General features: G+C 45.5%; 1 protein-coding gene across 1 annotated transcript; it reads left to right on the top strand.

Moving 5' to 3' along the window:
• Positions 1-3,768: 3,768 nt before the first annotated feature.
• On the top strand, positions 3,769-27,758 carry LOC123127377 (ell-associated factor Eaf). Its single transcript, XM_044547031.1, has 4 exons — positions 3,769-4,100; positions 8,736-9,094; positions 15,902-15,944; positions 26,922-27,758. The coding sequence occupies exons 1-4, from the start codon at positions 3,980-3,982 to the stop codon at positions 27,359-27,361; spliced, it is 963 nt and encodes a 320-aa protein (XP_044402966.1). The 5' UTR covers positions 3,769-3,979; the 3' UTR covers positions 27,362-27,758.

A 27,758-nucleotide genomic window follows, 5' to 3' on the forward strand; every position in this document is an offset into this window, starting at 1 on the left:
GTGGCATCAAATTCCTAATAATTCATACCTGAAATAAAATTGTGATTTATTCACTATCTTGCCTTCATATCCGCGTCGAGCACAACCGAACGCCTCTATTTCCGGTGAGGCCAACTATCCAGAATCCTCCCACCATCTTAAATCCATTGATGTTTTTCTGTTAAAGGCTTTGCTCTATGTAGATACTGAAATTAGCAACGCCAAACTTTTATTTTGGAAATATCACTTTTTTGTGAGAACTGGAAATATCACTTTAGAGTACTTTGGTCTGTAAGTGTGTTGCGCTGCTGTATTTTAAAGACACGGTTTGTATTGAAAAAGATTACATTAAAGATGGTGTCGATCCTGACGACGGGCTGCCTTGCAGGGCAAGGGATGGGGGTACAAGGCATGGGTCTACGGCGCCACACCTTGTTGTTCCCTGCCGGTGGCCAGCGAGCTGTGGCGGTGCTTCTCTGTTGCATGGCGAGGGACTGGGGTGCAAGGCGTGCATCTGCAGTGCCACTCCTGGGGCATGCCTCTCGCGCGACATTGCTGGCATACACAACATACCTTACTACACGGGGATTTCCTCTCTGAACTAAATATTATGTCAGAACTGAATATTACGTCCGAAGACTGAAACATCCAGAAAGCTTATTGAGACTATTCATTGATGGTGTTTCTCTACTACATGAGGAAGGTAATTGTCGTTTATGTGCTTCTTTTCCTATTTCAATGCACCATTGTGTTATTTTGGTTGAAAAATTAAAGTTTCTACATATTTTCATGGTTTATGAAAAGTAGCTGAGATCCGTTGTTTTATTCCTACATATTGAGGAAATTCTGGTGAAGCTAAAGTTGGTGTTGTTTCTCTTTTTTCTGCGATTTAGTACTGTTAACATAGTTGCTAAAATTTATCATTTCAAAAGATCAGTGTAGTGGTGCAGGCTAACAAAATCGTATTGTCTACAAGCCTGAGGTACACAAACATAACAACTGATGAAAGAAGAACATATTTGTAACTTGTTGCCCGCTGACTATAAACAGAAGAACATTGAAACACTCGTTATTGCATTATATATTTTAGTTGCAATGGTATTTGATTTTGCATGACGAAATATGTTGAGTGTTTCTTCGTTCAGTTTCATGTGCCAATTAGGCATGTACGACGACGGCCATGATCCCATCATCGCAAGCTCATGGGAGGGAGACACACGTCTCATCCAGTGTAATAGCACGCTCCAAAAAATCCCTAACCCTCCATGGAGCCATTGCCAGGGTGATGAGATCAACACCACCCACCAGCACCACCACCGAGCTGTAGACGGTGTGTCATGGTGCTCCCTAGCTCTTCCCGCCTCTTAAGAGACCACATGGCGTTCTGGCAGTTCTGGTGTAGTTTTTGGCCAAGGCTGGAAGCCAAGAACACTTAATTTTGATCATGGACGTGACATTGTGGTCGGCGTTGTGTGGTGCAGTTCGGAGTTTTCTTGCCTGGCGTATAACAATGCATGTTCAATGGGGTAGCCTCTTCTCAGGCACGAGTATCCGAGGCAGACCACGACATCTATTTAGAATAGCTACAACAAAATTGTGTCAGAGATGGTTAGTGGGAGAAGGAACTTGAGACCACAGTCAATTCTGCTGTAGGGGCTGTGTGTAGAAGATAATAGTAGCAAACATAGAAGTCACTTTGAAAAAAAAGTGTGCATATATTGTTGTACTAGAGATCCATTCCTATATTTCATATGCATGGTTGAATTGTAGCATGTGTGATAAGTGAGAATAATATAATATGAAGCGAAACGTGGTGGACAGGGCTTCATATTGTTGTTTTTCAGTAGAATATGATGTTCGTCTCTTTTTCATATGGACTACAATATGGTCAATGGTAGCTTGCTGAATAGGTTAAGCTAGACCCAAGACATAATTTCACGGCGAGAATTTGACATGTTTAATTTTTTATGGAAAGAATATTTGCTGCTAATAATTAATGATACAAGTTCTGATTTGTTAGTGCAACATTATCTTCCATGTATATAGATTGAACAAAATATAAGCTGAAGTGGAATATCAAGCCTTAATTTATACTAAAGAATGATATAGATTTTCTCTATGTGTAGAATATGATTATTTTTCCTTGGAGAATCTACTAGCTGGAGTGGTCAATGTCGATATCCTTGTGAAAGTTCGCATGATCTTAGCATGAACCAACTCACAATGTTATCTCGAGCAGTGCTTTATTCACTTAAGTATCATTTTTAGGAAAATACTAGGTAAAAAGCCTATTGCAAAAAAATTAGACGCGAAGTTTATAAGGGTACATGTATGCAATCTACACGGGCCTATCTAATGTTAGAGTTTCATGCCTCTAATTATTTGTATTTATGTATTCTAGCTATGGATACCAGTAGCCTTAGTTCTTTTAAAGTACCGCATCTATAAACTTTACTATTTAGATATTGTATATGAAAATATCAAGTAATTATAAATGCCATTTATGATCACAGACAATCTTGTTGTATGATTGTTTTCATGGCCTTCAAAGGAGAGATATCCTAGAAGTTGAGTGCAGTTGGAGGGGCCTCAGTCCTTTTGAGCCAAGAAAAGTTGATGGGGCCTGTCCAAGCTATGAATAGTATATGGAAAAGTGTTGAAATATTTTGTGTTTCCATGGTTTCGAAATGGTAGGAGGTATGTGTAGTAATCTGTATGGTTTCAAGTGCCTAATTTCATGTGTAAAAGTTTGCTAGGGAATTCTGGTTATAGAATCTTGGAATAAGGAAACAAAATCCTACATGTGTCATATTGAAATAATGAGTGAAGTGCACTGTAGGTCCTTAAACTATTTCAGGGGTGTGATGTAGGTCCTCAAACTATGAAAATCGTCATCCAGGTTCTCGAAGTGCAGTAAGTGTGTTATTCAGGTCCAAAATCTCCCTGACCCCCTCTAACTGGCCAGCTGATGCCGTTAACCGTGAACACTAAACAGTAAACCGTGAATAGTAATAATAGCGTTCCAGAACATCATTTCTGTTCATGGTTTATTGTTCAGTGCTCACGGTTAACGGCGCCAGATGGCCCGTTAGAGGGGGAGATTTTGGACCTGAATGACACATTTACAACACTTCGAGGACCTGGATGACGATTTTCGTAGTTCGAGGACCTACGTGACACCCCTGAAATAGTTGGAGGACCTACATGACACCACGGAAATAGTTCGAGGACCTACAGTGCACTTCACTCTTAAATAATGTTTAATAACAGACATGCTTTCATGAGATGATTAATCTTAAACATAAAAGGGCCTCCATGTGCCACCTATCATCTGTAATGCCCAGTAAAGAGTTCTATGTTTTTGTATGATTTTATTTGTTTTGTTCATTATATCTAGTGGTATATGTTACCGAATTACATTGCAAGTGAAGTGGATCTCAATATTTTCGTATGTGATTGGCTATCTTTTCTATACATGTGAAATTTGATATGCAATCAGTAACAACCAACCTGTAATGAGAAGGAAGGCATAGTGATGTAATCAGTAGCCTGATATTAAATACTAATAATAATATTAATAAAAGAATGTTCTCAATTTTTTAAGGCCCCTAGTGGAGATGGAGATGGAGACTAATAAAGCACGCATTGAGTGTGTAGGGTTCATCGCCGTGGCGTTTTTTCAAAATAGTCCCCGTACGTTTTGGTAATTTGGCCCGCAGTCCTCGTATTAACTGAACCTGAAGCGGTACGAGCGAGAGAGGAAAAAACAAACGCAGCCACCAGGACGATCCTTCCTTTCGATCTCATCTGGACCTCCCGCCCCGCCCCGCCCCTCACCGCCGTCCGCCGCCGCGCGCCGCCACCGCCTGCCTCGCCGCCACGCCTACCCCTACCCCAAGTGTCAACACACCCGCGCCCATCCACTACTGGCGACCCGCGGCCTTCGGGACTCCTCCCCGCTGCTTCGACTACGATCTGACAGCCCCGTAGCGGCGTGGGGATGGCGAGCAGCAACACCGGCGAGCCGAGCACGGCGCCGCAACCGAATCGGTGGTACGACCTTCGATTGGGATCCTCCTGCCGCGACCCCGCCCTTACCACCAAGTTCTGCACGCTCCGCTGTAAGATACCGGATCCCCCCTCCCCCCTCTTTCTTGTTTAGCACCGTCACCGCCTTTGAAAGACGATCCGCATCCGTGATGATGTGGCCACTTGGTGGTCTTTTTTCTCGCTTTTCTTTTGTATTTTCTTTGGGCGTGCTTGTGCTGTTGCTCACTTTGTTTATTTCACAGCTTGCTACTCGTTGTATGGATGGTTGCTTTATCTATAAAGCGGGGCGAAAGCCTATTTCGACATATTATTAGTTGTTTAGTTCGACGAGAGGTAGGGGTTTTCTTCAACCAATTGTTGGTATGGTGTGTGATGCCCGTTTTGGTATTTGAATTCTGGAGTTCATCGAATCGGTTGCCATAGGGTGTCCTGTAACGATGTTTGGGTTGTGATTACAGTGGAGACGTGTAACTTGTTAGAGGAATAACAACTTTATCTCTTTTGCATAGGGTCAAGACCAATATACACAGGTACATGTGAAGAGATAAGTAGGAATCTAGTGCAAAAGGATACCAATCACTTTTGTGGGCTTATTATTATCTTCTGCTAATATGTTTTGATCTGATGAATTTGTCTTGTTGATCAGATAGCGGTTGTTGAAATTATGGAGTAGTTTGATGTCAATAGCAAAAGAAGCACCGTAAGGTCTTGTACAATGCAAGGTGCTGAGTAAAATAAATCGAGTTCTTCTTAAGCACCAGTGCTTATCTCTATAGTAGGGGTTGCCTAATTAGGCATCTACCCTCTACAAATAAACACAGGTGCTTAAAAAAATCTGGTTTATTTCTCTAAGCACCTCTCTTAAGCACCTTGCATTGTACAAGGCCTAAAGATTTAGTTTCACAATTTAGATTCTTTTAGCCAACAATCAGTGGCGGAGCCAAGGGGGGGCGAGCAGCTACGTTGCACTGATACGGCAACACCGATACAGCGATACGAGTACGGCGATACGGGATACGGCAATTTCTAAAAACAGCAATATGCGATACGGCTAGTATATATAAATAATTAATAAAATAACATGTAATAAAAACAAACATAACAAAATGTCCTCAACACCATTAGTTGCTGATTGCCTCCAAGGCTCTTTTCTTTTCTAGTCTTGAATGATCATCCAGGTCCTCAACTCCTTATGGTGTATGCACAATAGAAAATACATCAACAAGTAGCAACATCAGCACGCACTTTTATCCAACAAACATCAACAAGCAGCAATAGATAGAAGTGATAGCCTCCTTTGTGCAGCTATTTCTCTCGGTGTACCAGTACTACTACGGAAGCCAGCAAGCACAGCCAAGCAATAATCCAGCACCCTGCATCAAGCACTCAACAAGCACACATCAGACATCACTCGGTGCTTGCGGAAATTGTTTACATTGCGACGGCGGCGCAGCAGAATCGAGGCGATTCCAGGCTGTGGGGACGGCGGCGGCGAGCCACTCCAGGCGGCGGAGGCGACGGCGGAGAGCCACTGCAGGTGGCAGCGGCGGCGGTGAGTCGCCCTCGATCCCTTCCTCATGCGGTCGAACAGAGTGCGAGATAGAGAGATTAGGTATAGGTGGTGGTGGGCTATTGGGCTGGCTCGGCCGCTCGGGGCTGCGCTCTGTTGCTCGCTGTGTCCCTGCCGTATCACGAGCGTGTTGCTGCCGTATCAGCATTTTTTTCTTTTTATTTAAATAAAAAAAGGGGATACTCTTCTGATACGCGTATCGAAGGCGTATCAGCCGTATTGGCGTATCGGAGCCGTCCGGAACGGCGATACAGCACTTTCCTGGCATATCGGTGCTACGTAGGCGAGCAGGGGCCTGCCCCCCCCCCCCCCCCCCCCGCCCCCCCGCCCCCAACGATCGAGCGAACATTGTAGGCAGCTGTCTATTAGGCATTTGCAACGTAGAGCGTACTTGCCCCCCCCCCCCCCCCCCCCCCCCCCCTATTACGTGAATTCTTGAGAAAGGAAAAAAAAAGGCCCATGTACAAGCCCACTAATTAGGCATTTTCTAAGTCCACGCCAAGGCAGATTGGACTTTGCTAAAAAAAAGAAGGCAAATTTGACGATTGGCCGCCTCCGCTAAATCTCCTGGCGCTAGACATTATCTCCGTGATTAGTGCGTGTGTGGTTAGGGATGCGCCGCTGCCGTCCTAGCATGCCTTTGCCGCCTCCTTGCCTTGGGTCTTCCCTAAGAAAAGATATGATTCATATGGCGACGCAGGCTGCTTCACTCACCAATTCTTCAGGCTGCAGTCAACGAACTAGCCAAGGATAACACATCACATTGCCTATTAATCTCTCGCTATTCTCATCTTGTATCATGTTGAATTTCTACATCAGAATTTATTTATTTTGGTTGTGTGATTTGTGATGGGTCGCTGCGCTAGGGTATAGGCACTTGCAATCGTTCGAAACCTCAGACCCGTCAATGAGGTAGGGTTGGGGTTGATTCTCTATGTATATGGCAACGTTGATCAATTTTTGCAAATTAAACAATAAAATTTCCTAATACAACTAGCGATGATTTGCCACTCAAACCTATATAAATGCAAACTAAAAGCCAACCATACGGTAATACATGATTATTCTTGTCTGTATACCTTAAATTTTCCTATGAAAATGTTTTATAGCATGACACTTCATGTCATATTTTAGAATAGTTCGATTATCAACTTCGTCTTCTTGGCACATATCTGAAGCTATTGACCAATTAGCTATTGCTAGACACGCTCCACCTGCAAACAAAATTTGTGTGTCTAGGCAAAGTTAAATTTTAATCACACTTGAATATAGAATTATTGGGTAGTATGATGTGAGGCACAAAATATTTTTTGGCTTCATCGCCATCCCCCCCCCCCCCCCCCCGCCATACCTAAATCCTGGCTCCACCCCTGCCAACAATATGCTGCATTTTTTGCATTCATTCATATATAAATCAGCTTCATTTTATTTAGCATTTCATTGTTCTGGTTCAGTGCTCTGGTATAAAGATTTCATTATTTCTTTGTCCCGTTATTGATGGAATTGATTGCAATTATTTCAATGCACTTTGGTTTTATGAAACATTACTACATTAGTATTTGGAATAGTAATGAGAATTGAAACTATAATACATATAATTTGTTATATTTGCTGATTGTATAGTTGTAGAATGTTTATCATATATCAGTAGCATGCATGGTGCATGCTAAGGTGGGTCTTTTCTCATGCATGGTGCCTGCTAAGGTGGGTCTTTTCTCATGCATGGTCACATGTTGAGTTGGCATAGTTGCATGTTAGAGAGAATTAGATATAGTGGCCACATGAGAGCACATGACGAGAATTTTTACCCGGAACCAGTCCGTCCGACCGATTTGGAGCCACCACTGCATTCCACATTTACATGGAATATCCCGCTTCAAGGAACCAACTCATTCCATTCCACCACCTCAACCAAGCACGTGAATAATCTCCAAAACTAGAACCGGCCCATTATATTCCATCTCAGGACCTCAACCAGACACACCCTTATTCTTTCTCTGTTTGGGCTTCCCACTGGTAGTACACAACAGGTGAAAGGTTTATCCTTTCTACTCTCTTTCTAAGTACCTGGAGTTAATTTATTGTTTAAGTGTTTCTTCTTCCTGCTCTCTTTTATTTCCAAATTTTGGCCTTATACACATATCCTGATTTTCAGTAGGAAGTAGCCCCTTTTCAATTGGAGATTCTGAAATGGCATCACTGAGCGTTACGATTTATCTCAAACCCGCTCTTTTGTAATTATCAGAAGTTATTTTTTCATAGATCTTAACAAAAATAAGTCTTGGGCATTGTAGTTTCTGTAAGGTTGGGCACCTTTTTTCCTGTGTATTTTCTTACACAAACAATTTGAAGTGGAGCTCTTATCAGTAGTTTTAGCTCCTTTTGTTTCGTACTACATGGCCATATTAAAGACATTTCACCTTTTCTTTTCACAAATCCCCAAGAAATAATTCAATTGATTAACCTAAACAGTCTAATTTTGTGTCCCCCAAATTATGTGCAATTGTTTGTCTAAGAAAGTTTCCTCTCTTTGATGGCTTGAGATGGCGGCCAATGTTGGGTTGCACAGTGGCGAGAGTAGCAAATTGCTTTCCTATGTGTTTATCATCCTGCAGTGTCCTTGGTCACGTAGCTTTGTTGAGAATCCAGTGCAAGCACTTTTCCGCTTTAGTTGCCTGTCTTCCAGGAATTTGCTTTCCATCTGACAGTCAAACTTTTCACAACTGAGTAGTGTATCATGCTTTTTTCTTTCTGAAATTGTCACGTGCCATGGAAATGCTTTGGGCCTCATATTGATCTTACATAACCTTCTTCTGTTTTCATGCTTCATGTGATCTAAGTATTGATCCATGGGGTGATGTTTAGGCATTAATTAGTGTATTTAATCTTTCCAATTATTAACTCCATGTTTCCTGAAGTTATATTTTATGCATCTAATGTGAATTTCTTGCTACACACTTATCAAGGTAAGCATAGCTCATCATTGACTAGGAAGCAGGCAAGCTTCCTCCTCTATACTATCTAACAGAACCGAGTACTCTTGTTGATCCATCAATGCTCATGTGTTCTTATTGTCTTACGGTATCAATCATGTTTTGTTTTGCATTAAATCATTTTTGTTTGTTCGATCTTGCAGATGAATTTAAGCCAGCATCTATTGACAAGACTCAAGCTGGCTCTCTGCAGAAGAGCAAAGATAACCGGGTAACTGTGGAATTTCATAACAATCAGCCTGGCAGGCCAAAGGTGGCATTCGAGGGAAGCCAAGAAGAGTACAAGGATAATGATGGTGTCTTGTTTTTTGATGGTGAGACCTTTCGCTTGGAACGATTGCACCGGGCAGTCAAGAGATTAAGGCATGTCCGGGTTCCGGGAGAGTCTGTAGCAACTTCCTTGGCAGCTACAACTACTGGAATGGGTGAATCTCATTCTCCTCCATTAGCGAAAGTTGGCAAGTTGCCTGCAACGAACAAACCTTCTATACACTCAGTTCCGGTAAGTTCTGTTAGCATGTTACATGCCCTAGCTAAATTTAGGTAATTGCTTCATCATTTGTTCATTTTTAGACCTGGGAAGAAGAGGACATGAGACAATAGGTATCCCGTTATATAATTGTAGGTACTTTCTAGGGCAGCCCGGTGCATGTAGCTCCCGCTTGCGCAGGGTCCGGGGAAGGGTCCGACCACTTTGGGTCTATAGTACGCAGCCTTTCCCTACATTTCTGTAAGAGGCTGTTTCCAGGACTTGAACCCGTGACCTCTTGGTCACAAAGCAGCAGCTTTACCACTGCGCCAAGGCTCCCCTTCCAATTGTAGGTACTTTCTAAACTAACAAATATTAAAGCACATAATGTCTTTGTCCAGACTTCATTGTTACCATTGATGCTTCATCTATATGTACTTAGAGCAACTCTAGCAGATTCCCTAAATCTCACCTCCCATCTAAAAAACTGCCATTTTAAAGGATTCAGGGTGAAAATTCACTCTAGCAGATTCCCTAACCTGCCCTCTATCCCTTATTTTTTTAGAGTCCACTCTAAAAACGGAGGATATTCCTAATTTTTTACTTAGTTTGGCCAGATCTCGAAAAGCATCGGCCTGAGCCAAATACCAGTACGGCTTCTATCTTAGCTCTGCTCTGGCCGAACAGCTTATTATGCAAAATATTTCTATTCTATCTTAAGTTTTCTAAACCAGATCATTTTCCTGCTTTCTCTTCATGCGTGAGCTCCAACACACAGTTCTGCTGCATCTAGCCTGCTGCACCTGGCCTCTAGAACTGCAATCCTGTGGCCATTCTCAAACAATGTGTCAACCAATTAGCTTAACTACCAAAACTAAATAATTTGGGCGACCATACAAACCAGATCCAAATTAGACTATCAACACCTCCGTCCGACCTCCAGCAACCAGTACAGAGATGGAACGGACAGACGGATCAGTAACGATCTTATATAGAAGTCGGGAGATACAAGGGAGATTTGGGATGAGAAATTAGCAAGCAGAGGATGGGATGCAGTAGCAGCAGGGGGAGAGGAACGAGAAGTTTGAAGACGATTCATCCATTCGCTGTCATGCGGTGAGGTGCCTCTCCTTCTATATAGGCGATGTTGCAGCATAGCCTTGCTAAGCCCAAGTTTCAATAGCCCATTCTGAAGAGTAGGCCCATGAAGAGTATAGGGGCATGACCCTTGGAGCATGACATTCTCGCCCCCTTAAATTGCGGCTTGTCCTGAAGCTGAGGATGTAGTTCCAAGAAACATCATATCCGCCGGGATCCCATTGTGTTTGGACAGGTAGACCAATAATGCCTGAACAAAATCCAAGAGCCAGTGTAGCACCATCACTCTAAATCTGAACACAAGCACCAGGGTGGTGAAGGAAGCAACCTTCAAGGCTCAAGCCATGTGGATTATGTCCGAGAAGCATCAGGTCCCAACCATGGTCTATTCCAAAGGGCAACTCCAACATGTGCCTATCTGCGCTTGCATATAGGCACTCGTTCCTCATTTGCAATGGTGCCCGACAATGAAGATTCAAGATTCCATCATCCCACTTAGCAAGCACTCGCTGTACCACATGAAATGGCAAGGATGAAACCTGGGAACTCCATGGAGTGCAAAAAGAGGTGGGTTGCATGATCGCGTTGTACCTGTAACATCATATCGTATCAAGGAATTGTTGTTGATTCCAAACTGATTTTTAGTAGCTGTAGCTGCACCAGAGTTCCATGATCCCAACACTGTTGTCAGCTGGTGGGCCTGAAGCTGCAGCGTGAAACTGTACTGTGTTTCTGCACATGTTAGGTATTATCATACGCTCAGGGAGGCGAGGATGCTGTTCTCTGTAGTGGGAATTTTTTTCATCATTGTAAATAGTGTCATGAGTCCAGAATAATGCACAAGCATCAGAATGATTTGTGCAAGACAATGCCATGAACATGCTGCAAGTGTGCTCCACCATTTGGATGTAAACCCTAATAGGAACATGATTAGGCATCCTGGTATCCCAATGTTTTGCAGCCCCCAAATGCAGAGTAGCATCAAAATAGGATTAGCTGGCTGTAGACATGGAAGAGTGGGCCACCAATCCATTAGGTGCAGCACGTTGCCTGTAGGTTCATAAAATGGTGTAGAAAATGCATTCTGAACAAACCACCAAAATAAAGGCATGCCTTCACAACAACCATTGATTTTCCACGAGAAACCAAACTGCAACTCCATGGTTATCCCCATATATTCATGTATGTGCAACTTCCCATGGGGCGAAGTACCAAAGCCATGACTGCTACCTGGAGCCGTGTCCGCCTGGCGCGTCTCCGTGACCATGTCTACGCCCACCATTGCGCTTTGCATTGAACTAGCCGACCACGGCCAGTAGGACAACTATTGGGTGCGCAGTCACCGCGATATCCAGAGCCTGGGCAAGGAAAAGGCGGGAGCGCACTTGGGTGAACGAGGGCAGCGCCGTCGTCGACTGGAGGATCACGAAGGCCTCTCAGCTTCTTTTCGAGCCCGTCAATCATCTGGAGGGTGAGTGTAGTTGCTGACCGGTTTGCCCAAACCCAGGAGGGCCATGGCGATGTGTTGCAGACAACAACAATAATCGTTGATGGAGAGGTTGCCGAGGACGGTGGCGTGGAACTCTTGGCCCAAGTGCAGCGTGCCGCCGGCCTGGTTGTCGAAGAAGTACTCGTGTAGTTGGGCCTAGATCATGTAAGCTGAGGATTTCGGCGGAGTGACTACGTCGATTAGGTCCCCTCGATGGTAGAGGGACCACAAGATGATGTTGTCCATTTCGGGATCATTGAGGCGGTTGGCATGCCCATGCCGAACATGATCCTGCACATGGTGGCGAGCGTGGAGGAAGTTGATGGAGCTACGCCATTGGGTGAAGTTGAGGGCGTCGAGGCCCATCTTGAACTGGATGAATCCCTCGAGGTCCATCGAGGAGAGCATTGTCGGTGGCCGAGGCACGGGGCTGGGCAGCAGAGGCGAAGGGGCACCAGATGCAGGAGGGAGGTTCTCAGCTCCAAGCTCAGCACCAAGGTCGTCGCTTGCTCGGGAGGTAGGACTGGGGGAGGAAACGACAGCGGCGGCAGTGCCGGAGGTCGACATGGGAGAGGTGGGACGAAAACGCGGCTGTGATTACCAAAAAGGAATATGGAAGTGCTTGATATATTCATTAAGTTATTGTACATGATACATATGCAGGTGAGATCCCCTACATGCAGGGCACGATTGGGGAGGTAGCGATAGGCTAGATCGCTTCTGAAGACTTGGACATACTGTTACAACAGAGGGAGGGAGCGAGGCGTAGCTGCTTGATTGGGAGTAGCTCTGCCAGATAGCCGCTTGGTGTACATGGCTAATCTGAACGGGGGCGAAGCAGCGGGCGGGAGGTATGACAATACATTGGTGATGCAGGCGGGAAGCAACAGTAGAACTGTTTTGGGGAGAGCGGTTAGAGAAATTTGTCGGAGGAGACCGAGGAAAATGAGATCAAAGCAGGGTGGTTCAAGATGTGAACGACATGATATGCCAATGAGGTTCTATCAAAATGGAGAGGCAGATACCGATTTTTTTCCATTCGGAGGCTGAGTTGCGGCACGCCCCCCCCCCTCGAAACCTGGGTTCATGATACCATATGGGAATCTGGACCAATATGAATATGTAAGGAGACCTAGACCAATACTAATACTCTTTAACATGTAATACCACGTAGAAATACTCGGAAGTAACAGGGATAGGAAAAACAGAGGAATTTGAGTGGTAGGAATCGAATATTTTGGGATTTTGGTTGAGGATCTTGACTTGGAGTTCGAACCTAGTTATTTTGCTTGTGCCGCTATTGATAGTATGGTTGTCCTTAGACTCATTGTGCATTTTGGGTTCACCAAAGCCTTTAAATTACATGCATGAGCTAGGAGGCAACCACTTGGTAGCACAAATATAGGGGTCGCCAACGATGTTTCCAGTTAGGGGGCGTTTGGTTTGCTGGCCATCCATAGGTGGTTGAGGGATAGCCAGATTTTCAGACGGTACCGCGCGTTTGGTTGAGGGATAGAGTGGCTAGGGATAACCAGATTTTCAGAATATTCTCGTCAAAAGCTGGTTGGCCTCATCCGCGAAAATCTCGTGGATGATGGCAGCCACCCGCGCTCGTCACCTGCCGAAATGTTTACTTGTTATCTCCCGCCCTCCCTTTCTTTCTCGCTCGCGAACGGAAAGTAGGCGGTGGCGGCGATTTCGCATCAGGCGGCGGCGCGGTGAAGTAGGTGCTGCCCCTCCACTTCTCTACTTTTTCCGTTTCTCTCGACGTGTGGGTGATCCGCCAGCGGTGGCAGCGTCTGGTGCTGCATGCCCCCCCCCTCTCTGTCTCTCTCTCAGAGGGCAGTGATCGACGTACTCATGACGAACAGCTCACGAACACAGAAGTTCGCCGCGCAACTGGCTTGCGGCTTTGCTGTTTTCCTTGCCTTGTTTTCCTTGCGTAACGGACGTGCGATCCGGTCACCAGGCCCTCTCTGAACGTGCCATCCCACATCCTATGGATCAAGGCCACACATGCAGCTACTGGCCGCCGTAAAAGAAGCATGACTCGGCCCTACTACTTCTACGCAAAGAAAAAACAAACTAACGCGACACCATGCAAGGTCGTCACACACATGCTCAGTTCTTTCTTTTCATCTTTTGTACAGCGTATTCTCACCTGAGGTCATGGGAAGGGTCCAGGGAAGGGGAGCCTTGGCGCAGTGGTAAAGCTACTGCCTTGTGACCATGAGGTCATGGGTTCAAGTCCTGGAAACAGCCTCTTACAGAAATGTAGGGAAAGGCTGCGTACTATAGACCCAAAGTGGTCGGACCCTTCCCTGGACCCTGCGCAAGCGGGAGCTACATGCACCAGGTTGCCCTTTATTCTCACCTGAGAGGTACTGAACAACCCATCCACTTGTCATCCTTCCAAAACAAACATAAAACTGCTTATCCCCAACCACCATTTATCCTTCCAACCAACAAATGAAATTGGCTATCCTTAACCAGGCGGACAGGGATACCCTCAGCCCATCCATTCTCGGCTTCGAACCAAATGCCCCCTTATTACCAAGGACTATTTTTCTGATACAGACTTGATAAAATGTTAGTCCTTTGATTTGATAAAATATTAGTCCTCTTATTTGCCTCGTCATTAACCACTAAAACACAATAGGGCTATATGATGCATTTAAAATAGCGCCAACAAAAAGTCACACTTTTGCCTTAGTTCAACACTAATCAGTTCAAAAGATTGCCAACATCCTTTGGAACTGCACAAGACAAGTCTTTTGTTTGTGATTTGCTAAGTAAATCATTTATTACTTAGTATTTCAATTTCATCGTGCTATTTTATGAAATACCCAAATATTGGTTGCATTTTTAACTGAACCTTGAGTTGCTTATTGAAAATACAGCCCCGCTGATTGCTGTGTAAACCGTAGGGTCCTATTTGGAATATAAGATCTCCATCATTGTGCATAGGAATTTCTATTCCATGACAATAGGTACTGTTGTGCTGTTTGGTTTGCACTTTGCAGGAATCAATCCAAAGGAGCACTGTTGCAGACAATAGGAACACCGTGGTTCTCTCCAATTTCACCGGAATTAAGGCCCGAGCTCTTGTTTTGTGGAAGTCCAAAAGACCCAAGATAGAGTTCAGACCCCACAAAATGCAACTTTTGTTTCTCATGGGCGAGTGTAGTGTGCACGCGCGCCGGTGCATGGCTTGTGTCTAGGCAGGTCGGGGGTAGTGCATGGGCTGTCCTCCTACAATAATTGCATTGGATCTTGGGGATAGGATGGCTGGTTCACAAAGACCATGCTGAAGAATAGGTGAATGTTAGACCACTGGTGCATAGATGATGCTGCCTGGATATCTATGTTATGGTTGTTTCTTTTGCTCAAAGTTAATTACCCTTTTACCATTCCTGTGTGTTGGCATTCCTCTGTTTCAACCGCCAGTTTCTTTCATGTCCCTGTGTTTTTCCTCTGTTTTAACACCTGGATGGCTGGATTCCTTCCCCATTCCTGAGTATTTTCCGAATCAGTGTTTTCGGTTCCCTCCGTCCCCATTCACATGGCACCCTTGTTTTTCGTGTTTGAACTTTGACTATCAGTTTCACCAGTAATAATTAATTATATGTCATAAAACTTACACCATTGGTAACTATTTTACTACAAATTGGACTTCATAATTTTTGTGACACATAGTCCACTCTTTGTCAAATTGATTGTCAAAGTTGAACCTCGAAATATGTGTGCGCCATGTTAATTGGGACAGAGGTAGTATTGTTAGTTCAACAGTGATTCCCAGCCTCCCACCCATTGCCACTACAGTACAACACTCATCTACTCGTTGTCGTGCCATTTCATGCTCACCTCCTACAGTGCCGCAGCCGTCCTCCTGTATTGCATGTTGTGGCACAAATCCTCCTTTCTCTCGCAGATGCACTTCATAGGCCTGTGCACGCTAGTTCATTTGACTGAGTTTATATTCAAACTGCATCAAGTAGCAACTGCACTTGCACAATATTTATAACACAATATTGTATCTTGAGTTTGTGACTAGATTTACCTGCAAATGTGCACCAGTGCACCCTAAATTCGTAGTTAAAATTGTCAGATGATGAATCTATGGACATGGTTTATACAAGTATTGTATGGAATCTTTGCCGACCTTCATGATTTGATGCTGTACAATTTCAGTCTAATACTAGATATTTCAAGAGGCCCTTGTGTATCTAATAATGATTCTGACTATCCTGCAGGTTGAGGTTGAGCACATCGACATTGGTGAACCTGAAAATCCAGGTAACTGCTTTAATCTGCTTATTCTTGTATATGTTCATGATGTGGAAATTAAGTTATTTAGTTTCTTTTACTGCCTTGAATACGGGCCTCTTTGATTCTAGAAGATCCTTTAAGTATATTTTGTAGGATTGTATTGAACGCTTGTAGGTAAGTCTGTCATTGCAATTTGCAGTCCTGTTTTTCAGGTTTTACTTTCCTGAGATTGGCTAATTCACTCCTTTGGTCTTATTTAAATCTGTAACTTGTTGTGGCCCTGCAATGTTGTTTCTTTTATCGCCCCTCAAATGTTTTTGTAGAAGAAAACGAGCCATGCCAAGCCCAAACAGTTGCACATGAGTATTTGGATAAGTAGCATCTGTTCCAAACGTTGTCTTTGCGTTTACGGGATATTGGCATACCTATTCGTGATAACCTCAAATGTTTTGTTATAAAAAACGAGGCATGCCAAGTAGCATCGGTTCCAACGTTTGCGGGATAAGTAGCTTATGTATTCTTATCGGTAGGGTTTTTAAGAGGGGGAGAGAGAGAGAGAGGGCTAATACCCTAAGTGAGGCATCACGCAAAGTCTTAATCCTTCTGTTTCTTGTTGGATCTCAAAGCGGTGAACGTGCTAGTCCATTATACATAGAAACCACTCGTGGCTTGATCCACAGCTGAATCCAAACTCGAACTCAAGCCATTTGGCTAGCACGGTTGCTCGGTGATCTGAAGGGGAGAAAGTTGACACCGTCAAGCTCAAGAGCATGTCCGCACTGGCACTCAGCAAGAACCCAGTTTTCCCCGAGCGGAGCAAGCATATCGACGTCCGGTATCATTTCATCCGTGAATGCATGGAGAATGGGAGCATCTCTGCTGATTCTCTTGGCACCAAGGACCAGCTTGCAGACATCCTAACGAAGGCATTAGGGCGGGTTCGTTTCCATGAGCTTAACACAAGGATTGAAAGGGTCAAGATCAGCGCCAAGTAGACACACAAGAATCAGGGGGAGAATGTTAGGAGTAATCCTAGTGTTACATTTACTTAGCTAGGGAGTGGTAGTCTATATGCATATGCATCTAGACAGCTAGTAGCCATTTTGTTTTTTGCATGTACTAGCAGCGGCTAGAGCTGCATGGTCAGTTTAGCATTAGAACCGACTTCCCCATGTACTCTGTAGACCCAGAGGGCAGCCGTACAAGCCACAGGTTCAGAAATAAAACTATCCTGTGTTCAGCCCAGCTCCCCTCCACTTCTATACTTCAGCTTATTTGTAACACTCCTTTCTCCATATCTTTCTTGAGCTAACACACCGTAGCTTTGATACCAAATACTTTTTTAACACGGGGAAGGGGACCAGAATGTCCCCGAAGCTGCTTCATATATCAAAAATGATGGTACACCACAAAGAGGAATGATGTAGGGCCAAGCCCTTTTTTGCCTGATCTTCACGAATTGGGGGTGGATTTGGGGAGAAAAACAAGGCACAAGGGGAAAACACTCTTTTCGACAAGATCCACACACAAGATACTCAGATCAGAAGCCTAAGGGATAGATCTCAAGCATTCAACAACACCAAAGGAAAAGATATAAAGGTAGTTCATCAAAATCTATTGGAGAGATGGGTCTTGATAATCTACAGGAGGATCCTTTCTCCCTTAGGCCTTGTTCGGTTAAACCTCTCCTAGAGGGGATTGGAGAGGTTTGGAGGGGATTGAGTGAGATTTGACTTGTATGGGATTTAATCCACCCCAATCCACTTCAATCCCCTTCAATTTTGTTGCAACCGAACAAGGCCTTAGGAGGCCTTGAGTGAGATTTTGACTTGTATGGGATTTAATCCACCCCAATCCACTTCAATCCCCTTCAATTTTGTTGCAACCGAACAAGGCCTTAGGAGGCCTTGACAACGATGGGTGGTTCTTCTCCACTTTGGAGGCCTTCATCTCCAATGGAGGAATCCCACTAGGGGAGGTAGATGAGCTAAGCTCTCTTTTCTCTCAATTCTTAGCTTACCCTAATGAGGAGGTGGGGGAGATATATATGTACATAAGCTAGTCCACAAAGGGGTAAGTGGGAGAGGGATACATGGACCTCGGGCCCGAAACTGCACGCAGGCAGGGGCTGGATGTCCGGGCGGTTGACCGGTTGTTCATAGGATGGATGTCTGGTGTGCTGCTGGATGTCTGGCTTGAGGGCCGAACCTTCTGATATCTGGGCTTGAGTCCGGATGTGGGCAGGCTGGATGTTCGGGCTTGAGTCCGGATGTCTGGCGGCTGAGCAGGGCAGTCCTTCTCTTGTTCTTCCGTCTTTGTTTCCATGCTTCCCTCATGGATGGTGTAGTCATACTCTTCCGCATGAACTCCTTGCCATGTGTGAAGCTCTGCTCAAACCTATGTATGCACGAGGAAGGAGGATCAAGTAGTATACCATTCTCGAAGGGGACAAGAAGACACGTGTATGAAGATTCACCTTTATATCTTTGAAGTAGATGTTGCGCGGGTGTTGACAATGGGGCTCTTGACATGGTGATGTCCGAAGGGTGCTCCGCACTAAGGACCCTGAAAGAAAACTAAGATTACAAACATGTCCTCCCTTTTCACAAACAGCGAGATTACAACCAGAGCTGATCTGGATATGGCCGCCGCATTATTTACCCGGAAGAAAGAAAGGAAGAAATTCTGGCTGGCAGCGGGAGGGAGGAAGGAGGGTGGTCGGAGTCCAGCACAGGGCCGAAGTCAGTGACCAGCTATTATGTAGCACAGGCAAGGGATGAACCTATATTTATCTTCTCAATGTAGCACAGGCTTAACTTCACATCCAGGGGGTACACAGCCTTTTATGTAGGACTTACAAACTGTCCTAGCCCCAACTATCTGTTTACTCTTCTACAACTAATAGATAGTTTGGCGCTTGTGCTATGAATTTCACTAGCAGTCAGCTTACTTCTGAGTGCACTTACTACCATGCAGCTGTGATATAGCTGGACTAGAAGCTTTAGGCAAGTTGTATACATCAAAATGAAAAGCTACTGCTGCCGACATATTGTCACGCCCTGCTTGGCGGATCTGGGGAATTTTGGGAAGAACACGAGCTAGGGTTTCGATCTGGATCGTATTATCTCGAATATGCTAAGGTATATTCCTCACAGAGGGAGGTTTAGGTATACATTGTAATGAGATAAGTCTCAGAATGAATCGATACAAGCGCTCTGCGCTGGCCGTTATATAGCCTCGACACTAGCTAAACGGTAACAGTAACCGGCAACCGGATGAAACGGTATAGTAACCAGGCGAGCCATGCGAGCCGTCCGATCATCGCACTATAACGCATCCGGTCCGTCCGTTATCTGAATCTTCACGATCGCTAACTGAACTCTACTCTGCACCTGACACATATGCATAGGTAGCTAATTTTTCATGCCTATTGTACAACATCCACAACTTGATTATGACTACACTAGGAAAAAGGCCCGTGCGTGGCAACAACAACAACAACAACAACAACAACAACAACAAAGCCTTTAGTCCCAAGCAAGTTGGGGTAGGCTAGAGGTGAAACCCATAAGATCTCGCAACCAACTCATGGCTCTGGCACATGGATAGCAAGCTTCCATGCACCCCTGTCCATAGCTAGCTCTTCGGTGATGCCCCAATCCTTCAGGTCTCTCTTAACGGACTCCTCCCATGTCAAATTCGGTCTACCCCGCCCTCTCTTGACATTCTCCGCACGCTTTAGCCATCCGCTATGCACTGGAGCTTCTGGAGGCCTGCGCTGGATATGCCCAAACCATCTCAGACGATGTTGGACAAGCTTCTCTTCAATTGGTGCTACCCCAACTCTATCTCGCATATCATCATTCCGGACTCGATCCTTCCTCGTGTGGCCACACATCCATCTCAACATACGCATCTCCGCCACACCTAACTGTTGAACATGTCGCCTTTTAGTCGGCCAACACTCAGCGCCATACAACATTGCGGGTCGAACCGCCGTCCTGTAGAACTTGCCTTTTAGCTTTTGTGGCACTCTCTTGTCACAGAGAATGCCAGAAGCTTGGCGCCACTTCATCCATCCGGCTTTGATCCGATGGTTCACATCTTCATCAATACCCCCATCCTCCTGCAGCATTGACCCCAAATACCGAAAGGTGTCCTTCCGAGGTACCACCTGACCATCAAGGCTAACCTCCTCCTCCTCACACCTAGTAGTACTGAAACCGCACATCATGTACTCGGTTTTAGTCCTACTAAGCCTAAACCCTTTCGATTCTAAGGTTTGTCTCCATAACTCTAACTTCCTATTTACCCCCGCCCGACTATCGTCAACTAGCACCACATCATCCGCAAAGAGCATACACCATGGGATATCTCCTTGTATATCCCTTGTGACCTCATCCATCACCAATGCAAAAAGATAAGGGCTCAAAGCTGACCCCTGATGCAGTCCTATCTTAATCGGGAAGTCATCAGTGTCGACATCACTTGTTCGAACACTTGTCACAACATTATCGTACATGTCCTTGATGAGGGTAATGTACTTTGCTGGGACTTTGTGTTTCTCCAAGGCCCACCACATGACATTCCGCGGTATCTTATCATAGGCCTTCTCCAAGTCAATGAACACCATATGCAAGTCCTTCTTTTGCTCCCTATATCTCTCCATAAGCTGTCGTACCAAGAAAATGGCTTCCATGGTCGACCTCCCAGGCATGAAACCAAACTGGTTTTTGGTCACGCTTGTCATTCTTCTTAAGCGGTGCTCAATGACTCTCTCCCATAGCTTCATTGTATGGCTCATCAGCTTAATTCCACGGTAATTAGTACAACTCTGAACATCCCCCTTGTTCTTGAAGATTGGTACTAATATACTCCGTCTCCATTCTTCTGGCATCTTGTTTGCCCGAAAAATGAGATTGAAAACCCTGGTTAGCCATACTATCGCTATGTCCCCGAGACCTTTCCACACCTCAATGGGGATACAATCCGGGCCCATCGCCTTGCCTCCCTTTCATCCTTTTTAAAGCCTCCTTGACCTCAGACTCCTGGATTCGACGCACAAAACGCATGCTGGTCTCATCAAAAGAGTCGTCCAGTTCAATGGTAGAGCTTTCATTCTCCCCATTGAACAGCTTGTCGAAGTACTCCCGCCATCTATGCTTAATCTCCTCGTCCTTCACCAAGAGTTGGCCTGCTCCGTCCTTGATGCATTTGACTTGGCCAATATCCCTCGTCTTCCTCTCTCGGATCTTGGCCATCTTATAGATGTCCCTTTCGCCTTCCTTCGTGCCTAACCGTTGGTAGAGGTCCTCATACGCCCGACCCCTTGCTTCACCAACAGCTCGCTTTGCGGCCTTCTTCGCCATCTTGTACTTCTCTATGTTGTGTGCACTCCTATCCAGGTATAGGCGTCTAAAGCAATCTTTCTTCTCTTTAATCGCCTTCTGGACATCATCATTCCACCACCAGGTATCCTTATCTTCGCTTCTCCTTCCCCTGGACACTCCAAACTCCTCTGAGGCCACCTTACGAATGCAAGTCGCCATCTTCATCCACACATTGTCCGCATCCCCTCCTTCCTCCCAAGGGCCCTCCTTAATGACCCTCTCCTTGAACGCCTGAGCTACCTCCCCCTTGAGCTTCCACCACCTCGTTCTAGCGACTTTAGCCCGCTTATCCCGCTGGACACGAATCCGAAAGCGGAAGTCAGCAACCACCAGCTTATGCTGGGGTACAACACTCTCTCCAGGTATCACCTTACAGTCTAGGCACGCACGCCTATGTTCCCTTCTCGAGAGGATGAAATCAATCTGGCTAGAGTGTTGGCCACTACTAAAAGTCACCAGATGTGATTCTCTCTTTCTAAAGAGGGTGTTGGCTACAATCATGTTGTAGGCTAGAGCAAAGCTTAAGACATCTTCTCCTTCTTGATTCCTGATGCCATAGCCAAAGCCCCCATGCGCCCCTTCAAAACCTGTGTTAGATGTACCCACGTGGCCATTGAGGTCTCCTCCTATGAAGAGCTTCTCACCAATCGGTACACTCCTAACCATGTCTTCCAGGCCTTCCCAGAACTCCCTCTTGGTGTTCTCATTGTGGCCTACTTGCGGGGCATACGCGCTGATAACATTGAGAACCAAGTCCTCAACTACCAGCTTGACCAGGATAATCCGGTCCCCACGTCTCTTGACGTCTACCACTCCATACTTGAGGCTCTTGTTGATCAAGATGCCTACGCCATTTCTGTTTGCAGCCGTCCCCGTGTACCATAGCTTGAAGCCGGTATCCTCCACCTCCTTCGCCTTCTGTCCTCTCCATTTGGTTTCTTGGACGCAAAGGATATCAACACCTCTCCTCACCGCTGCATCAACTAGCTCCCGAAGCTTCCCTGTCAGAGACCCTACGTTCCAGCTACCTAAGCGAATCCTCCTAGGCTCGGCTAGCTTCCTTACCCTTCGCACTCGTCGAGTCAAATGCGAAGACCCTTGCTCATTTTCCACTACATCCGGGCGCCGATGTAGCGCGCCACTAAGGATGCGACGACCCGATCCTCGCTCACTTGCCACCGTATCCGGATCAAGATACGGCGCGCCACCTGGGGGGTGACGGCCCGGCCCTTGCCCATTTTCCACCACACCTGGGTTCCGATGTGGCGCGTCGCTGAGAGGGTTACGCCCCAACGAAAATCTTTTGGGTTTCATCTCCATAAGAGTGGCTGAGTTTTTACGTTGGCTCGCCAAGCCTATCACAACCCTCCTCCTTTACCCGGGCTTGGGACCGGCTATGTTGAGACAACATACCCGTGCGTGGCAACAGGTATAAAATAAATTTAAGAATTCGTGTGGTAATCAAGAGTTTACCTGCCGGCAGTATCAATTTGTAGGTTCCAACACGTCTGCTTCTGCTTTATCTTCCCTTTGTCTGAAACTACTGGGAAGCCATGCCACTATCAAGATGCGAAGCTAATCCTTAATAATCAAAAAACGATACTATTTAGGTATGGATGTGAAACTGGCCTATAAAGAATAACTTACAGTTTTGCTAAAGCACATCTAGATGTGCAATAAGTATTGCACATCTAAGTCCTATGTCATTGATCTTATGTTGAGATTCGTGTGGATATTTTCTTTTCTTTTTTCTTTTCCTCTTTATGCTTGATTCACTCACTTAGATGTGCAATAACTAGAGCACATCTAGATGTGCCCTAGACACATCCAATAACTTATTGATCAAGCTGATTAATCATGGCAGATTTATGCTACTTCCAGAGATTACACAAATAATGAATTATTATATTTGATCGTCGTCCACCACTTCAGCCATGTATGCACAACAAACCTAAGCGGCAATCCTCCTCCAAATCCAATCCCATCCCGCAGTTCTCCTTCAGATCCTTACACAAGGCATCTATTTTCCTATCTTTTAGGCGTCAATAATAATACCAAATACTAACTCCATGCTACACTGAAAGTGTTGAATTACATTGCCTTAATTTTCAGACCCTCTAGGTGATGCTTTTTCATGTCTAGAATTGACCCTCGAGGTGATGCTTTTTCATGTGCTCGACTTGCTTGTTCACTTGATGGGACTGAGAGTTGGCTAGATGTTAGCCCAGATTTTCTTGTTGCTTGCCTACGGGTGGATTATAACCGTATGATACTTCGTTAATAAAGCTCCTACATTCGATGCAAAAAAAAAGGCAAGAGCGTCAATCAATCTATACTCCTTGTGGACTAACATTGAGAAGCATAAAAACGGTAAAAGCTTTGACACATGCTGCGCCACTCCTTCGTTGATTCGCAGTTATGTCGACTAAAGCATTGTCTATGTGCAATATCCTATTTATTTAAGAAATTAAGACATAATATTAGGCATGAGAGACCAGTCCAATTTTTGTTGTAAAACTGCAGGATGTTTCAGGTCCTCTAAATCAAATTAGATAAAATTAAACACTTAATTCTCATGTCTATATGATGACCCGAAGAAGGTGTCAAGCAAAGCATATCATAATAACTTTATTTGTGCTCCTTTATCATGGCTGAGAATAGAAGGATATATGAAAAAGAAGAGTAGGAAGACCGAAGTAAAACAATAGGGCCTGCTTAAAATTTTACCATATGTGGCAGATGTCAATGAGCCTCCATAGCAAGCAGTGCTCTGCTGACTTGCTGAGTACGCAGTCTGCAGCTAGGACCCACGGGACAATAGTTAGCCCACTGTTTTGTGTGTTTTTTGGTCCACTTGCACTCATAGTTCTTCCACGAAACAGAAGCTTCCCACTGTGGCTCTATGCATGATCAATAGAATGCAGTAGCCAGTAATTGCATGTGACGGTAATTAGTCATGATCTCATTGAGTTTCTGCATTAAATTTCCATTGTTCATGTGAAATGCCTAAGCATGAGGCCTGTCTGTCTGTACATAGCTACAAAACAGCTGGAGCAAATTGAAATTTTAGCAGTGTAATCTGGCTGCCATTATTGATCCTTGATTTTTTTTGACTTGCATATTGATCCTTGCTTTGAAACTTTAGACATAGATTAGTTGAGGAGCTACAACTATCTGTCAGGCTCTTCCCACAAAAGAACTGTCAGTCAGGCTAATGCTTTGACGCTTTGTGTGTACTACATGCATGCTCGCTGTATATCTACGCCGCCCAGGAGCTCATGTGACCGCACCTGGCTACGAAAGCGTATGCGTGCATGATCGCCACGCGGATGTGCAACGCGCATCTTGTAGCGTGGCGGCTTCGGCCCATCGCCATGTGAACTTTACCCCTGGGGTGAACACAATGCACGCTGGCCTGCACCTTGGTACTCTATGGCTTCACTCACACAGCATGCCGGCTGCCAAACCGGGTTCGGTTGCGGCGCCCTTGTCCATGCACTATCGTGGCTGGCCAGGTTCAACGATGGCAGCCTGCTCCGTGGGTCGGCGTGGCATGCTCTGACCGGGTTCGATGGCGGCAGCCTCTTCTGTGCTCTCGTCCCCGTCAAGCGTCGGCACCCTCGTACATGTCAGCTGCACCAGCCCCTGGCAGTGGCAGATGTAGTATGGCGCGTCGGCACCCTCGTACATGTCAGCTGCACCAGCCCCTGGCAGTGTTGGATGTAGTATGGCATGGACGCCCTCGCGGTTCATGTTCTCTACGGTGGTAGAATCCTTCTGCCCGTGGGCGTCTGCCATGTACCCTGGTTGTGTTGAATTCGGATGAAGGCGTGGGACGCGACTCCCGACCAGGCCACACGTCATGGATGTACTCGCGAATGATGAGCGGCTTGGCGAGGGTGCAGCCATCGACGATGAGCACGGAGACCTTGCATCCATGGATGGGGTGTATTCGTGCATCAGATCTATCCAGCCTACTTCGCTGTGAAGCGCCCATCTCCTTGCCGCAGCAAGGATGATGGGGCTGGATGGGGTCTGGTCTGCTTTGCCGTGCCTGACCTGACCTCGGCAGCGTTTATCTCCTTGCCGTGTTAGGGAGCAGGGGGCTGGATCGAGAGAGGTGCGCGACGTATGGCATGGGACGACGTACGAAACATATGTCACGGTCGAAGAGAGGAAGGCTGCTGCCGATGTTGGGATGCCGGTGAGGGAGATGACGACCAGCTGGCGGCAGCGAGCGGTGGACGTGCGTAAGACGGTGCTATGTGTTTGTGGGAGGAGGGGCTCCCGGACACTCACAGGAGAGGCGACAGCGGTCGATGTAGTTCCCGATGGGATCAGCATCAGCCTTGACGTACGCCTCCTTGTGACCTCGTCCGCCGCTCCTCCGCCTCCCGCGGGATTCACCCGTCCTCTCCTCTCTATCTAAGGGCATGTACAGTGGTTGATAAGATAGTCTTATTTTAAGTCTTGCATGTAATTTAGAGATGACAAAAAAATGTCTACAATGGGTTATCTCTTAGTCTTATCTTCAATAACTAGTCATTTCTAAAAATATGGTGCGACATATTGTGTACTAAGATATCATCTCTTGTCTTCTCTTAAATAGGAGAAGACAAGCCTTTTCTTATGAGTTCTCTCTCCTCCACCTCATCATTTATCCTACGTGGCACTCCTAAGATAGCACCATTGTACATGCCCTAAATATATGAGGCTTTAGTCAAGGCAGATTCCAAGTCAAGTCAGGGTCCACAAACTGAGTTGAGGAAACTGCATTTGGACGAAAAAAATAATACAGAAGGCGTGCATGCGGACCACGGAAACCGGTGCAACCTATGAGATTGCGAGAGGAAAAACCGATCGGGCGAGGTGGACCGACGAAATTACGGACGAAATACTCCTTTCCGGTTTATAAGGCTCAAGTATCAAATCTCATCAACCAAGGCATTTTGTGAGTGGAGGAATGTATCTTGTACTTTACAAAACTACCCCAATTAAACTCATGCATTAATTTGGATTAATTGCAGTGCATGCATGCTTGGCCACTAGATGAGTAGGAGCATTACATGCATTGGTGTTGTTCCTCTTTAATTCTTGCATGCAAAGATTTAATGCGCATTGGAAACTAAAATGAGATGGAGATGAGCCCTCTAAATTGGAAAAACAAAAAAATTGAGATGAGCCTTATAAACCGGAAAGGAGGGAGTAAGTAAGTGTAGATATAGCTTAATACCAACGATGACATAGCAGCCATGTGGTATCCACATCATCCGAGAGCACTTGTGGAACCACTCTAAGGTCAAATGTGGACTGTTTGAATAGTTCAATGTTGCGTTTTAAATGGTTTTGGAGTTCAGGGTTGAAAAGTAAACTTTTGCCTTCCTTGAGCGTTGATAAGTGGACCTTTTCTTTTAAATAATGTGATCATGGTGATTCTTCACCATGCATCCGATGCTACAATCAAGTTTGCCATCCGATTCAAATGGAGCAATGAGAAAAAAAACATTTATACTCTAAAGCGTTGCCAAAGATTGTGTTATTTATGATATGCTAAATTTCTTGATTTGTCGGCCAAGATTGTAATAAATGTTCATTTGCCCCTTGCTAATGACAGGACCAAGAAACAGTAACAGGAGCTCTAAATATCAACCAGTCACCACGGACCCATTTTCCTCTTCGCCTGATCCCAATGACCAAGATGAAAACCTAGACATACTCGGTGATGATGACAATGGCTCACCCAATAATATGGCCTCAGCACAAGAGACGTCTTATCGCGGTTTTGACATCAACTTACCAAATCAGCTCGACATGGATGATGAGGTTGCTGATGTTGATGTAAATGACGAAGCTGAGGAGGGACTTAATGCAGCTGAGGCGCTGCGAGCTCAAGTCAATGCAGAAGGACAGCAGATGGAGCAGGCCACTTCTAGTTCAAGTGGAAGCAGCAGCGGCAGCGGGAGCGGAAGCGGAAGCGGGAGCGGCAGCAGCACCAGTGGTAGTGACGGCAGTGATGGCGATTCACCCAGCTCCGGAGGGGATGTTGATATATGAGTTCGGTTTCAGGCTGCTGACCTAACTTGCTGTCTATGAATCGCACTTAAGGGCATGTTTGGATCATGTCCTGAAGCAAGATTGCCTGGCCTTAAGGGTGCCTGAGATCTTGCCTGGATTCTGCTCAATCATCTTATTATAGCCTGGCCTAAAAACTTGTCAATGCCATTAGCCTGCCCTGGCCAGCCAGGCAACATGATTAGCCTGGGCCAGGCGTCCCGTTTGACACGCCTGGTGGGCTGATGCATCTGCCTGGTACTATTTTAATATTTCTTTTGCATGGAAGTGATGGACTGATGGGTGTCCAGAGTTTTATCTACCTAATTGTACTGTAGTACGGCGACTATCCACCAAACGCATATGAACCAGGCAAGCCTGGGCAGGCAGAATTCTTCAA

Source organism: Triticum aestivum, chromosome 6A (assembly GCF_018294505.1).
Source record: "Triticum aestivum cultivar Chinese Spring chromosome 6A, IWGSC CS RefSeq v2.1, whole genome shotgun sequence".
Taxonomy (NCBI): domain Eukaryota; kingdom Viridiplantae; phylum Streptophyta; class Magnoliopsida; order Poales; family Poaceae; genus Triticum; species Triticum aestivum.

What these genes read in the sequence shown, in the direction of transcription:
- LOC123127377 (XM_044547031.1), top strand. Translation starts at nt 3,980, where the DNA reads ATGGCGAGCAGCAACACCGGCGAGCCGAGCACGGCGCCGCAACCGAAT. An exon ending in CTTCTATACACTCAGTTCCG is followed by an intron (nt 9,095 to 15,901) that starts GTAAGTTCTGTT and finishes ACTATCCTGCAG; the next exon opens with GTTGAGGTTGAGCACATCGA. An exon ending in TGGTGAACCTGAAAATCCAG is followed by an intron (nt 15,945 to 26,921) that starts GTAACTGCTTTA and finishes TGCTAATGACAG; the next exon opens with GACCAAGAAACAGTAACAGG.